Genomic DNA, 15,455 nt, shown 5'->3' with positions numbered 1-15,455 from the left:
TCACAAAATTGTTCTTTTAGACCCAAATTTTGCATTTTCACAAGAGTGACAGGAGAAAATGCACTGTACAGTTATTTTGTGCAATTTCTTCTGAGTATGCCAATACCCCATATGTGGAGGAAAACTACTGTTTGAGTGCACGGCAAGGCTCAGAAAGGAAAGAGCGCCATTTGACTTTTTGAACACAAAATTTGCTTTGATAATTAGTGAACATCATATCGCATTTGGAGAGCCCCTAATGTGCCTAAACAGTGGAAACCCGACACAAGCGATCCCATTTTGGAAACTAGACCCCTTAAGGAACTTATGCAGATGTTTGGTGGGCGACTTGAATCTTCAGGTGCTTCGCAGAAATTTATAGAATGGAGCCATGAATTTGTTGCACAATTCCTTCTGAGTACGCCTATACCCCATATATGGGGTAAAACTACTTTTTGGGAGAATGGCAGGGCTTGGAAATGAAAGTGCATTTTGACTTTTTGGCTGGTATCGTTAACAGACACCATGTCAGGTTTGGAGAGCCTCTCATGTGCTTAAACAATGGAAACCCTCAAATAAAGCCATTTAAAAAAAAAAAACTAGACCCCTCAAGAAATTTATCTAGATGTATGGTGAGCACTTTGAACTCTTAGGTACTTCACAGAAGTTTATAGTGTTGAACTGTGAAAATGAAAAAATATTTTTTTCTCCCAAAATTTTGGTTTTGCCCAAATTTTACATTTCCACAAGGGTAACAGGAGCAAAATGGACTATACCATTTGTTGAGCAATTTCTCTTGATTACACAGATACCACATAGGTGCTCAAAAACTGCTTTTGAGGCACAGTGTAAAGCTCAGAAGGGAAGAAGTGCCATATTGGAGTTATGATTTTTTTTGGAATGGTTTGAGAGTGCCATGTCACATTGGCAGAGCCGCTGAGGTGCCAGGGCAACAGAAACCCCTCATAAGTGACCTCATTTTACAAACTCCACCTCTTAATGAATTCATCTAGGGGTGCAGTGAAATGCATACTATTAACTGATGAAGAATGAATAATTACATTTTTACTGCTAAAATGTTGTTTTAACACCACATTTTTTATTTTTATAAGTGATAATAGGAAAAATGGATCTCTCAGTTTGTTCTGAATTTTCTCCTGAGTACGCCACTGCTGAACGTGAAAATACTCCATATGTGGCTGTACAATACTACTTAGCCACATGGCGAGATGGAGCGCTATTTGTCTTCTGAAGCGCAGATTACTCTAGAAAAGTTTGCAGACTCCATATACAGAGCTCCTAGAAGAGCAGAATTATCCCCCTCAAGAGATCCGTTTTGGAAATTATATCCCTTTGGGAATTTATCTACAGGTGTAATGATGATTTGACTCCATGTGTGTTTTCCAGAAACAAGCAGCAGTGGATGTTGCTGAGTGAAAATTCTAAATCTGTAAATATATTGCCCGCACATTGTAGTGCCCAATACGTTATGCCCGGCTCATGCTTCTGGAGACATGTACCCATAAATCATCATTGCAGAAGTGTCAAACCTGTGGGTGTCAGGTTGCCGTCACACTAGCAGTATTTGGTCAGTATTTTACATCAGTATTTGTAAGCCAAAACCAGGAGTGGAACAAATAAAGGAAAAGTATAATAGAAACATATGCACCACTTCTGCATTTATCACCCACTCCTGGTTTTGGCTTACAAATACTGTTGTAAAATACTGACCAAATCCTGCTAGTGTGACGGCAGCCTTAGATGTGGTTTAGGCACACTGTGGGACTCAGAAGTAAGTGGGCATTTGGATTTGGGAGTGCAGAATTTCACTGAATTTCTTATGAGGATGAAGACCCATAGAGCTTTTCCAGAGCCTTTGTACTACCAGTAAGGTTCCAAACAAGCACTGAACACAGCAATAGATATATATCATTAATTCTAAAAATTAGTGTAGTAAATCCAGAAAAACATAAAAAAAATGGTGATATACAGTATATCTGCTGTACAAAGGAGAATGGAAGACCATTCGAAATTTGTGAAGACCAAAGAGAGGAGAACCAAATATATGGTCAAAAAAGACGAATTGGGACAATGGAATTGAGGCTAAAATACCTTTATTAGTGAGGGTAAAAGTAAGTAGCACAACATGCAGAAGAGGTGCCCGCACAGGTAAATAGGATATAATTACATATAATAGAAATTTATATTAAAAGACGAAACACTAGGTAAAAAATAGAAGGTCAATATAAATATAGCAGCATGAAAATCGCAACAGTATTAATACATTAATAAAATAGTCATGTGAATGTATAAAAAGTGATTATAGCTAGGCAATATAAGGATAAGGCAGCTTTATTTTTAATTATTTTAATTAGTAGTTTTACATGGCTTTATTCTGAGAGCTATAACTTTTTTATTTTTCTGCTGATGGAGCTGTATAGTGGCTTGTTCTTTGCGGGACAAGATCACGTTTTCAGCGATACCATATTTATTTACATTTGCCTTTTTGAACACATGTTATTCCACTTTTTCTTCAGCTGTATTATAAAAATATTTATTTATGGGTACAATATATTTTATTTAATTTTTTTATTATTTTGTGATTTATAATTTGTGATTTACAATTTTTTTTACTTTTTTTACTTCACTTTCAGCAGTCTGATCGCAGTCATAAAGCATTGCAGTGCATTAGCATTGCAGTGTTTAATAAACTGTCAGTGCTGCAGTGACACAAGCTTGTTAGATCATGCACATGATCTAGCACTCTTGCTAGCCCTGGCGATCCGGATATCATCATTACGTCAGGTCACCATGGCAACAATCGCACCCTCTTGGGGGTGCTGATTGGAGGAGAGAGGGAGCTCCATCCTTCTACCAGCCTTCTAATTGCTGCGATCAATATCGATCGCATTTAGGGGGTTAAATTGCCGGGAGCCAGGTACCCTGATACCATGCTCTGACAGTGCACTCTTCTCTGTGTTGCCGGCTCATTACTACTGATCTGAGCCGACAACACCGAGCGCGCGCTGTAATTGTGCACATTGAACAATGACAGCGTGCAGGTACACAGAAGGGACTAGCGCCACCCCTGAAACGAGCGTCACTGATGACACTTAATTTCAGTGAGTGGGAAGGGGCTGTGATAGTAACTGTGGCCTCTGCCCCCCTGCCCTGATGACACTTTGTTTGAGAATCCTAGTACATGCTAGAATAGTCATCACACAGGAATTAGGGGAAAATGCAATAAAAATTAGATAGTGTAGTCAATGGACAGTAGGGAATTTTTAATTCAAGTATATTAGAAAATAGTTTAGATTGCGGCACTACTTAGATATGGATGAAAAAAATTTTGGCCACCCCTTTCATGCAGATGAGAGACTGTACACTTACTGCCACTTTCACTAACAGATTACAATCAATAACCAGGCTTCTAAAAGTGGGATATTCTGTGATCAACCTAAGTTTGGGTATTACACAACAAACCTAAGTTTGTGGACTCTGTCATGAAAAAAAGAAATGCCCATAGTAACCTATTTAATGAGCTAATACATTGACAATAAGATACTGATAATAAAGAAATAACCCTCTAACACAGTATTCCTGAATAGCGGTCTGGGGATTTCTTACAATACTGCTGACCCCAACCTTTGTCATCAAGGGTGTCTGCTCAATAAATTAAATGTATGAATTACAGAAAGGCGCTGCCGAGGGTTCACAGTGGCCCCTGCAGCTCAAGCAAGCCTGTGTATCATATTATTTACAAACCAAAGCTGTCCTGTTGAACTAGTTATGTCACTGCTATGTATGCGCTCTAGACTTGCATAGGAAATTCATCAAGGCCCTTTTTGGCACTTTAAACGAGCCAAGGGATTAAGGTAGAAGACTTTATGAAGTCTGGCAGCTCAGATATTTTATTTCCTTTTCTTTATCCAGATTATGCCTTTGCTTTCCAGATTCTAGCCTACTAGGGAGCTCTATAATTAGTTGTGATTTATAGTAAGCCAGAGACATGATGGAAAACATCACAAAATACGATATAAAGATATTTTCTTCTTTGCCCCGATTAATACTTACATCTATTACATTCTATGACACATCCACAGTATTAATATTACTGTTACCATAATCTCAGTAGGAGAGGTACGGCCAGACTGAAAAATATCTCCATTGAGGAATAGATCTGTAACTACCATAATTCATCTGTTTGTAAAATTTTCCATGAAATAATAAATTGTATTCTAGAGGCATTTCTATTTTTATTATACGGATCTTTGTTTCATTCTTATATCATATCTGAAACTAGGAATAATGCGATTAAATTACATCTAATAAATAAAACACGTAGGTTCCAACTCATCATTTGTGGGGGGTTTTAAGTCACTTTCCTTTTTTATTTTGTGATTTTAGTTTCCGCTTTTGACGCCAAATTAATCAAAATGGTGCAAGCGATTCATGAATTTGGAGAAACTCAAAATTGGCTTTCTTCCTGCTTTGAAATTTTTTTTTTTTGCGATTTTTGGCACCAAATGTTGCAAAATTTGCACCAAAATACACCAGGTGGGGGAGACTGAAGGGAAGTTGTGCCAAATTTTGAGACTTTTTAAAAAGTTGATGAATCAGGTGAAAACATCTGGGATTGCTAGACTCCGCACACTAACCGGGGAAAAAAACTGAAAAGTACATATGAAATTGCACAAATAGAAAAATAAACTGGGTGCAATAAAAAAAGGTGCAACAGACAACTAGTCAAAAAACAAGAACAATGGCAATGATGAATCTGGGCTGTAATCTTATCCAAATTATAATCAAAGCTGTAAAATATTAATATACACGAAATGAAATATAAGTCCTGGACCATGGTATGATAAATTGCAATATGCCTATACACTAAAAAAAAATTAAAACTTTAATTTTGTTTTTTTCACTAAGATGACCAGATAACCATTCTTGGCTATTTTTGGTGTTTTCTTTTGTTTATTCCTCCAAATGTACTTCTCCTTTATTTCATTCTGTTCATTTCATTTGACTCTCACGTTGTGCACTTTTTAATACGTGTAAGAGCTCCCATTAAGAGGGACATTTTTGTCCCTCTGAATGAATAATATATATTTATAATGAAATAAAGAAAATATATTTATTTTTATTTTTCCCCTAGGGTTAGGGTTAGAATTAGGGTTAGGGTTGCAATTAGGGTTATGGTTAGAATTAGGGTTAGGGTTGCAATTAGGGTTAGGGTTGCAATTAGGGTTAGGGTTAGAATTAGAGTTAGGGTTAGAATTAGGGTTAGGGTCGCAATTAGGGTTAGGGTTGCAATTAGGGTTAGGGTTGCAATTAGGGTTAGGGTTAGAATTAGGGTTAGGGTTGCAATTAGGGTTAGGGTTGCAATTAGGGTTAGAATTAGGGTTAGGGTTAGAATTAGGGTTAGAATTAGGGTTAGAATTAGGCTATGTGCCACGGTGCGGATTGGCCACTGCGGATTCGTGGCAGCTTTCCATCACATTTACAGTACGATGTAAACCTATGGAAAAGCAAATCCGCTGTGCACCATGCACATACCGTGCGGAAATGCTGCATTGTATTTTCCGCAGCATGTCAATTCTTTTTGCGGATTCCGCAGCGTTTTCCACTTGTTCCTCAATAGGAATCAGCAGGTGAAATCCGCACAAAAAACACTGGAAATCTGCAGTAAATCCACAAGTAAAACGCAGTGCGTTTTACCTGCGGATTTTTCAAAAATGGTGCGGAAAAATCCGCACACAAATCCGCAACGTGGGCACATAGCCTTAGGGTTAGGGTTGGAACTAGAGTTAGGGTTGGAATTAGGGTTAGGGTTGGAATTAGGGTTAAGATTAGGGTTAGGTGTGTGTTGGGGTTAGAGTTAGGCTTGTGTTTAGGGTTATGGTTAGGGTTGGGATTAGGGTTAGGGGTGTGTTGGGGTTAGTGTTGTGGTTAGGGTTAGGGTTGGGATTAGGGTTAGGGGTGTGTTGGGGTTAGTGTTGGAGTTAGAATTGAGGGGTTTCCACTGTTTAGGCACATCAAGGGGTCTCCAAACGCGACATGGTGCTACAATTGATTCTAGCCAATCTTGCATTCAAAAAGTCAAATGGTGACCCTTCCCTTCCGAGCCCTGATGTGCGCCCAAGCAGTGGTTTACCCAAACATATGGGGCATAAGCGTACTCCAGAAAAATTGCACAACAACTTTGGGGGTCTCATTTCTCCTGTTACCCTTGGAAAAATAAAAAAACGGGGGCTAAAAAATAATTTTTGTGGGAAAAAAATGATTTTTTATTTTCACAGCTCTGCGTTATAAAATTCTGTAAAGCACTTGGGGGTTCAAAGTGCTCACCACACATCTAGATAAGTTCCTTGGGGTCTAGTTTCCAAAATGGGGTCACTTGTGGGCGAGTTTCTACTGTTTAGGCACATCAGGGGCTCTTCAAACGCATTCCATCAAAGTCTGCATTTCAAAACGTCACTACTTCCCTTCCGAGCCCCGACGTGTGCCCAAACAGTGGTTTACTCCCACATATGGGTATCAACGTACTCAGGACAAACTGGACAACAACTGTTGGGGTCCAATTTGTCCTGTTACTCTTGTGAAAATAAAAAATTGCAGGCTAAAAAATCATTTTTGAAGAAAGAAAAATGATTTTTTATTTACACGGCTCTGCGTTATAAACTTCTGTGAAGAACTTGGGGGTTCAAAGTGCTCACCACACATCTAGATAAGTTCCTTGGGGGGTCTAGTTTCCAAAATGGGGTCACTTGTGGGGGTTCTACTGTTTAGGCACATTAGGGGCTCTGCAAACGTAACATGACGCCCGCAGACCATTCCATCAAAGTCTGCATTCCAAAACGTCACTCACTACTTCCCTTCCGAGCTCCGACGTGTGACCAAACAGTGGTTCCCCCCCACATATGTGGTATCAGCGTACTCAGGACAAACTGGAAAACTTTTGGGTCCAATTTCTTTTGGTACCCTTGTGAAAATAAAAAAATTGCCGGCTAAAAAATAATTTTTGAGGAAAGAAAAATTATTTTTTTATTTTCACGGCTCTGTGTTATAAACTTCTGTGAAGCATTTGGGGTTCAAAGTGCTCACCGCGCATCTAGATTAGTTCCTTGGGAGGTCTAGTTTCCAAAATGGGGTCACTTGTGGATGAGATCCAATGTTTAGGCACACAGGGGCTCTCCAAATGTGACATGGTGTCCGCTAACGGTTGGAGCTAATTTTTCATTCAAAAAGTCAAATGATGCTACTTCCCGTGTGCCCAAACAGTGGTTTACCCCCACATGTGAAGTATCGGTGTACTCAGAAGAAATTTCCCAACAAATTTACTATCTATTTTATCCTGTAGCCCATGTGAAAAAGAAAAAATTGGGGCTAAAAGAAATTTTTTGTGAAAAAAAAGTACTTTTTCATTTTTACAGATCAATTTGTGAAGCACCTGGAGGTTCAAAGTGCTCACTATGCTTCTAGATAAGTTCCTTGGGAACGATCATGCAAACGATTGGAGCTAATTATTCATTCAAAAAGTCAAATGGCGCTCCTTCCCTTTTGAGCCCTGTCATGCGCCCAAACAGTGGTTCCCCCCACATATGGGGTATTGGCGTATTCAGGACAAATTGTACAACAACTTTCGGGGTAAAAAGTTAAATGTTCATTTTTTTCCTTCTATGTTGCTTCTGCTGCTGTGAAACACCTGAAAGGTTAATAAACTTCTTGAATGTGGTTTTGAGCACCTTGAGGGGTGCAGTTTTTAGAATGGTGTCACTTTTGGGTATTTTCAGCCATATAGACCCTCCAAACTGACTTCAAATGTGAGGTGGTCGCTAAAAAAAAATGGTTTTGTAAATTTTGTTGTAAAAATGAGAAATCACTGGTCAGTTTTTAACCCTTATAACTTCCTAGCAAAAAAAATTTTGTTTCCAAAATTGTGCTGATGTAAAGTAGACATGTGGGAAATGTTATTTATTAACTATTTTGTGTACATAACTCTCTGGTTTAATAGAATAAAAATTCAAAATTTGAAAATTGCGAAATTTTAGCCAAATTTCCATTTTTTTCACAAATAAACGCAAAAATTAGCGACCTAAATTTACCACTAACATGAAGCCAAATATGTCATGAAAAAACAATCTCAGAACCGCTAGGATCTGTTGAAGCGTTATTAAGTTATTACCTCATAGAAGAACACTGGTCAGAATTGCAAAAAATGGCCAGGTCATGAAGGTCAAAATAGGCTGGGTCATGAAGGGGTTAATGGTGAAAATCTCATGCTCCATATAGAATAATGACTCCATATATTACTTCATACAAAATAATGGGCCTCATATAATGCTCCGTACAGAATAATGGGCCCCATATACTGTTCCATACAGAATAATCGGCACCATATATTGCTCCATACAGGATAATGGACCCCATATATTGCTTCATACAGAATAATGGGCCCCATACAGCGTTCCATACAGAATAATGAGCGCCATATAATGTTCCATACAGAATAATGCACCCCTTATATAGCTCCATACAGAATCATGGGCTTCATATAATGCTCCGTACAGAATAATGGGCCCCATATAGCGCTCCATACAGAATAATGAGCGCCATATAATGTTCCATACAGAATAATGGATCCCATATAGTGCTCCATACAGAATACTGAGTGCTATATAATGTTCCATACAGAATAATGCACCCCGTATATTGCTCCATACAGAATCATGGGCTTCATATAATGCTCCATACAGAATAGTGGGCCCCATATAGCACTCCATACAGAATAATGAGTGCCACATAATGTTCCATACAGAATAATGAGCCCCATATATTGCACCATGGATTATTGAGACCCATATATTGCTCCATATAGAATCATGGGCTTCATATAATGCTGTATACAGAATAATGGGCCCAATATAATGCTCCATACAGAATAATGGACCCCATATAATGCTCAATAGAGAATAATGGACCCATATAATGCTCCATACAGAATGGGCTCCTTATAATGATCTATACAGAATGGGCTTCGTATAATGCTCGATACAGTATAACAGGCCCATATAAATCTCCATACTGAATAATGGACCCCTTATAATGCTCTATACAAAATGAGCCCAATATAATGCTCCATACAGAATGGGCCCCATATAGTGCTCCATACAGAATAAAGGACCCCATATAATGCTCTATACAGAGTAATTGACCCTAAATAATGCTCCATACAGAATGGGCTCCATACATAAAAAATAAATAATTAAATACTTACCTCTCCTCGTTCCCCTGCTGGCTGAAGCTTCGGTCTCCTCATCTCCGGTGTCTTCAGCTTATTTTAACTCTCTTCACTGCTCAGTGCAGAGGGTACACTGTAGTGAAGTCATCGCGCCCTCTGTCCTGAGATGTCAGAGAGTCAGATGACATGGAAGAGAAAGGACCTGCAGCCAGCGTGGAACAGTTTAAAGCACGGGGCCATAGCGTGCTGGTGTCCCCGACAACAAGTGGACCCCACGGCTTGCTCAGGGCCCTGGCACTTACCCGGGTGCGCCTGGTGGTGATGCCAGCCCTGGTCTCATTCTTAGACTTTGTTTGTTTAATGGCCAGTGTGAACATGTGCCTATTTTGCATGCATACCATCTTATACTCCACTTTCGGATTTAGATTTAATTTAAATAGAGTATTATAATAGAATGTAAAAGATGATATTAAAAACGCATTGCATACGCATGTCATACGCACAACATATACGGATGCTAGGCGAGACAAAAAAGGCACACTCGCATAGCCCTCGCATGACATTCGCCTGACACTCGCTAACTTTTCTGGCTGAGAATCTGAGTGATTTTATATATGCAGATGTGAGCGAACCCTAAAACAGACATATAGATTGTATACGGATGACAGTATGGATGAAAACGTGTCTGTTTTTTCTAAATTAAGTTCAGACAATTAGGGAATATGATTGACTGAACCCAGTCTTTGGGTGTGTTTGAGGTGTTTTTAACTTGAAACTTTGAAGAGATTTTCCCCTATTTTAAAACTCATTGCTTGTGGACCCAGAGTGAGGACTATTGCCACTACTCTTCAGTGGCCACTGTGTCTCCTGCCAGTCTCAAGACATGCAAAATGTCACGTCACGGCTGCAGCCAAATAGCAGCCAATGATCGGCTGCAGCCTTCACATTATGTCCAAATTTTCAGCCTGGGAGACCAATATAGATTTACATTTTTAATTCTTTACCCTAGACCCATACACAATGGGCCTGATTCATCAAAACATTCACACCAGAATTCTGATGTAAAATGAAAAGCTGCAAAATTTAGTTGCATCCCGGAGTTCCCCCTAAATTTTGCGACTTTAGGCATCTTCATGCCAGCTTCTCCCAGCCCTCAAAATGGGTAAAGCTGAGGTGGAACAAGGTCATAGCCTGCCTAATTGATGACGGCCTGTGGCATTCCCCACGCCAGAAATCTCACCCCAGTACCTGAAAGGAATGAGATTTCTGGCATCGTACACGGAGGCGCATGTCACCCATCAAACACTTCCCATTTCTGGAGAGGTACGCAACTTCTTTACGAATCAGGCGTATCTGACTCCAGCGCACCCCCTCATCAAGACCGGTGTGAACAAAGCCAACCTGGATAAATTGAGCCCAATACATTTTTAAGTAGGGAAAAAAATGAATTACATTACCTGTAATATTTTCAATAAAAATATAATTGATGTATATTTTTGTGTATCCAAAGTCTTTGTGGCTCATTCATTTTTCCAGAAAATAACCAGGGTATGTATTTAGATGTGGAAACCAAAGCCTCACCCTACAAGAACTTAGGTGTTTTGGTATGATTGTGAGCCAAGTGTCCATATGCTTAGGTAAATAATAATTAGTAAGATATTACCTTGATTTCACATATTCCAGCTTTATTTATTTTTTTTAAATAAGGTTCATTTAGAAATTACAGAAGAAAGTACAAATTCCATTAAAGTAAATTAATAAGTTATCTAGATAAATAGTTTGTAACCAACAGGAGCCAGAATATAAAGAAGTGGACGCTGAAAGCATTACAATCCAGATGTTTTACACTGCGAATATTAAGCAAGTATACAAACAAACAAATCTAACTGCGCATTTAGTCCCATCAACTAAGGGTTAACAAATAATGTGCCCTCCGTGAGCCAGCGCCGGTGAGGAAAGGAGCATCTTACACTTTCTTCAATACCAATGTTTCATGTTGAACGGAGGAGAGTCCAAGTTATGACCTGATGTCACTTCATCCTCTGCTCCCAAAACTGCTCTGCCACTATCTGCAGCATTGATTACACGTTATTATAAGGGTCTGAATGCTGCTGCATAAGACTCCTCAGAAGTAAGAACCAATTAAACTCATCTTGGAAGCCTGAACTCTGTAATTTAATATTTATGATGTGTATAAGCCTATATACTTCATTGCCAGAAGTTTCGGAATTTCAAAAAAGCTGTGATTCAGTTCTAAAGAGAAAACTACATTGACTGAGCAGCACAAATTGCTTTGAAGCTTTGACCCAAATGTTAGGTGAAAAAGTTTAAGAGCCAATACCAACTTAATATTTAGTTCTGAATGCATCTCTATAACACAGGAAATCAGGGTTCAGGATAAAGAGTAGGAAGGCTAGGGCACCAACTTGCTGTGAGCATGGGGTAGAGGTGGAGACAATTTATTTGATAAAAAAGTGAGCCTTATAGCATGTCAACTCTACATTCCTCTACAGTCTCAGACTAATTCACTAGTGGAACAGGGAAGAGTGAGTTAGTGTAGATGTGAGTCACCCACCAGGGCAGCGGGGTACTCGACACCGGGTCCGGTCGCTATTAAAGGGGATGTCACAGTGGCTGCGACCCGGTCTGTGGCCCATGGACTCACTGTAAAAGGGGAACGGTCTTTAAAGGGAATTGTGATAAAGTCTGTCGTGACGCCACCTGTGGTGTTCGGTCAGTGGGGTCCGACGCTGCTTTAAAGGGGTCCTCTGGGGGATGTTGTTGCAGCAATGATGGTGACGCTTCCCACAGGTGAAGCGGGGTCCCCAGGGCTCCCAAGGTGTATGGTGATGATGGTGTATGCTGGTCAATGAGTAAAGGACACAGCATTGCAGTCTTTACCTGGTTTACTGAAGATGTAACAGGCACCAGTCCAGAGTACCAGCAACAGGTACATTAGGTGTCCAGGCAGCCTGGAATCAAGTGAAATCCCCTTGGCAAGTTAGGTTGGGAGCCTTCCACTTTGCGCTTGCTATAAGTCCCTTGCTGCCTGAAGTGTCCTAGCAAGGTCCTAGTTCTTTCCCCTATCCTGGGACAGGTACCTGTATGGTAAGCAGCTTGAGCCGTTCCTTCTGGGGTCTCTGCATGGTGACTATAGGCTCCAGAATGCTGCTGTACCACACGCTTAACTTGGGCAATATATGTGTAGTTCTGTGCCCTCCGGTTCTGCTATGGGGCTTGCAGCTCTCCACAGCCTTGGGCTCCCGGTACCCGGTCCCTGCGCTCTGGCTCCTTGGAGCCCCATCTGCAGCCTCCTTGAGCCCTATTCTCTCCTCTGCTCCTTTCTCTTCACTGTCTGCTCCAGAGAGAACAGGCTCCTCCTCCAGACGAGGATGTTTATTCAGGGAAGCTGCCCTAAAACTGGGTTTTGAGCTCCCCCTCCTGGCCTGGAGTCAGAAGGTGTTGTGTGCAAGATTACCTGCCAAAGGAATTCCTCTTGTCTCCAGGCATATCTCTACCCTCCCCGAGAGGAAGGCAGCACTACTGTGGTACCCGAACTCCTGGGGTGCCACAGATGTTGTCCAAGCAAGTGATTACGCAGACAGGCTGCACCGATTGCTCTGTCCATACAGAGGAAAGTGCTACTTGGGCAGATGTAGAGTTGGTGTGTATTGGTTCGCGGGACCTGATTCATCAACCACGTCAGTAATCTGCAGTTGCTGGATGGAACCTTCAGAACTGCCTCCTTTCTCCCAAAATCTGTGGCTCTTGGTTTGATTAGCTAGCGTGGCATGGCGTCACATGTGCATTACACCACATCAATGATATTGCGCCAGACTGACTAATGAAAGGAGAGTTGTGGAGGCCAGGAGGTAGAAAGCTCTTATCAGGACTCCCATCCAGTGGCCACATCACACCGGAGAGGCAGATGGACTGGTCCCTGTGAATTAAATCACATCACTCTAGTCAGAAGACAGCACTTATAGTAAACCTGACAGCTGATACATACTCCTGATCCGTGGGCATAAAGTATCAGGCATTGGCTGTATGAACTCAGCCAGGTATGTTTGACTCTGAAACACTGCATGGTGTCAGTGAAAAACATACTTAAAGCAAACCTCTCACCAGGTTTGACTGATATGAGAAAAGACCACGACCTTGATATAAAGCATGAGCCAAAAACAAAGCAATATCATCTTCCTTTTTCTGCAGTATGCTATGTTCCAACAAAACAACCTCTATTTTTACTAATAAATTAAGATATTGAAATATAAATCACCAAATGTGGGTTTACATTACCTTGGTCTTCGAAATGCTAAGCCGTACTGTTGACAAGCCAAGCCCACAGTTGGAGTATATACAATGGGCATGAATCTTTCAATGTCTGATGTCAAAACTCTGTAAAATAGCTTCTCATTTCGATCCTGAAGACCCATCAGCAAAATATACCTAGAAAATTAAAAACAAATAAAGTAAAATAAATAATATATTTATTAAAGATCTGGTTGAAGGTTTACACAGTAAAATATCGATATTTGCAGATGATACAAAACTATGTAAAGCAGTCAATAGAAGAGAAGATAGTATTCTGCTACAGATGGATCTGAATAAGTTGGAAACTTGGACCGAGAGGTGGCAGATGCGGTTTAACAATGATAAATGTAAGGTTATACACATGGGAAGAAGGAATCAATATCACCATTACACACTGATCGGGAAACCACTGGGTAAATCTGACAGGGAGAAGGACTCGGGGATCCTAGTTACTGATAAACTTACCTGGAGCAGCCAGTGCCAGACAGTGGCTTCCAAGGCAAACAGGATCATGGGATGCATTAAAAGAGGTCTGGATACACATGATGAGAGCATTATACTGCCTCTGTACAAATCTCTGGTTAGACCGCACATGGAGTACTGTGTACAGCTTTGGGCACCGGTGCTCAGGAAGGATATAATGGAACTAGAGTGAGTACAAAGGATAGCAACAAAATTACTAAAGGGGAAGGGGGAACTACAATACTCAGAGAGATTAGAAAAATTAGGATTATTTAGTCTAGAATAAAGACGACTGAGGGGCATGTATAAGTATTTAAAGGGACAATACAAATATCTCTCCGAGGATCTGTTTATACCAAGGAAGGTGACGGTCACAAGGGTGCATTCTCTGCGTCTGGAGGAGAGAAGGTTTTTCCACCAACATAGAAGAGGCAGTAAGAATCTGGAATTCTTTGCCTAAGGAGGTGGTGACGGCGAACTCAGTCGAGGGGTTCAAGAGAGGCCTGGATGTCTTCCTGGAGTGTAACAATATTGTATCTTACAGTTATTACCGTATTTTTCAGACCATAAGACACACTTTTTTCCTCCAAATTTGGGAGGAAAGTGTGGGGTGCATCTTCTGATCCAAAGGTAACATGTGGGGATGGGGCAGCGGTGGAGTAGGATCGCACTGGGATCGCACTCACAGGAGGCAAGAAAATGTCCCAGCTGCAGGAATCCGGCACTTGGGAAACCACATGGTCCCAATGCTTAAACTGAAGAAATATTTATTAGCTGCTTCCCCGCCCAACTGTCAGCGCCAAGCAGTGGGTGGGGAGCATTCCTTCACTTAAACAGCGGACACACATGGTTTCCCCAGCGCCGGATTCCTGCAGATTGTGTGTCTGGTGGAGGAGGCAGCAGCAGCAGGGTGCCAGAGGAGGGAGGGATGCCGCATTCCTAACAGCACAGCCCTGGCCCGGGCTGTGCTGGATACTGAGTGCTCTGGCCCGGGCTGTGCTGGATACTGAGTGCTCTGGAATAGGACCTGTGTGAGGTGGGCTGGAGCATCACATAACAGCATGATGTCATCACAGGTCCTTCAGATACTGCACTAGAATCTGCAACCTTCCTCTTATGACCTGTGGAGAGGCAATAAGAGGGAGGGCTCTGTGCGGTCAAGGGATGCTCTTCTTTACCTCACCACAGCATGGCTGGATCTGTGATCTGATGTCTTATTCCAGAGAAATTCAAATTTTTCTTATATGTAAATGTCCTTTTCCATGGCGTTGCCTGGAAGATAACTCTGCTCCCAGAGCTTATTTTAAATAAAAAGGAGGAGTTACTAATGTGAGGTAAGTATTAGTAACTAACAGAGCAAGAGATCTAACATTTGTCTTCTTGCAAACACATTTTTTTGCAGTTCTTTAATGTCTGCTGAATTGTAACAATATTACAACCCTCTCTACCTGTGAGATGG

General features: G+C 40.9%; 1 protein-coding gene across 1 annotated transcript in view; it reads right to left on the bottom strand.

The window, feature by feature from the left end:
• Positions 1–15,455, bottom strand: part of ME1 (malic enzyme 1) — a 444,597-nt gene that overhangs the window by 318,532 nt on the left and 110,610 nt on the right. The window contains exon 3 of the mRNA XM_077289802.1: positions 13,520–13,669. Within this exon, the coding sequence (XP_077145917.1) occupies positions 13,520–13,669 (150 nt within the window). The remainder of the gene's footprint in view (positions 1–13,519; positions 13,670–15,455) is intronic.

Source organism: Ranitomeya variabilis, chromosome 2, assembly GCF_051348905.1.
Source record: "Ranitomeya variabilis isolate aRanVar5 chromosome 2, aRanVar5.hap1, whole genome shotgun sequence".
NCBI classification, from domain to species: Eukaryota; Metazoa; Chordata; class Amphibia; order Anura; family Dendrobatidae; genus Ranitomeya; species Ranitomeya variabilis.
The sequence above is the reverse complement of the archived record's forward strand: the minus strand, read 5'-3'. Positions and strand labels throughout refer to the sequence as shown.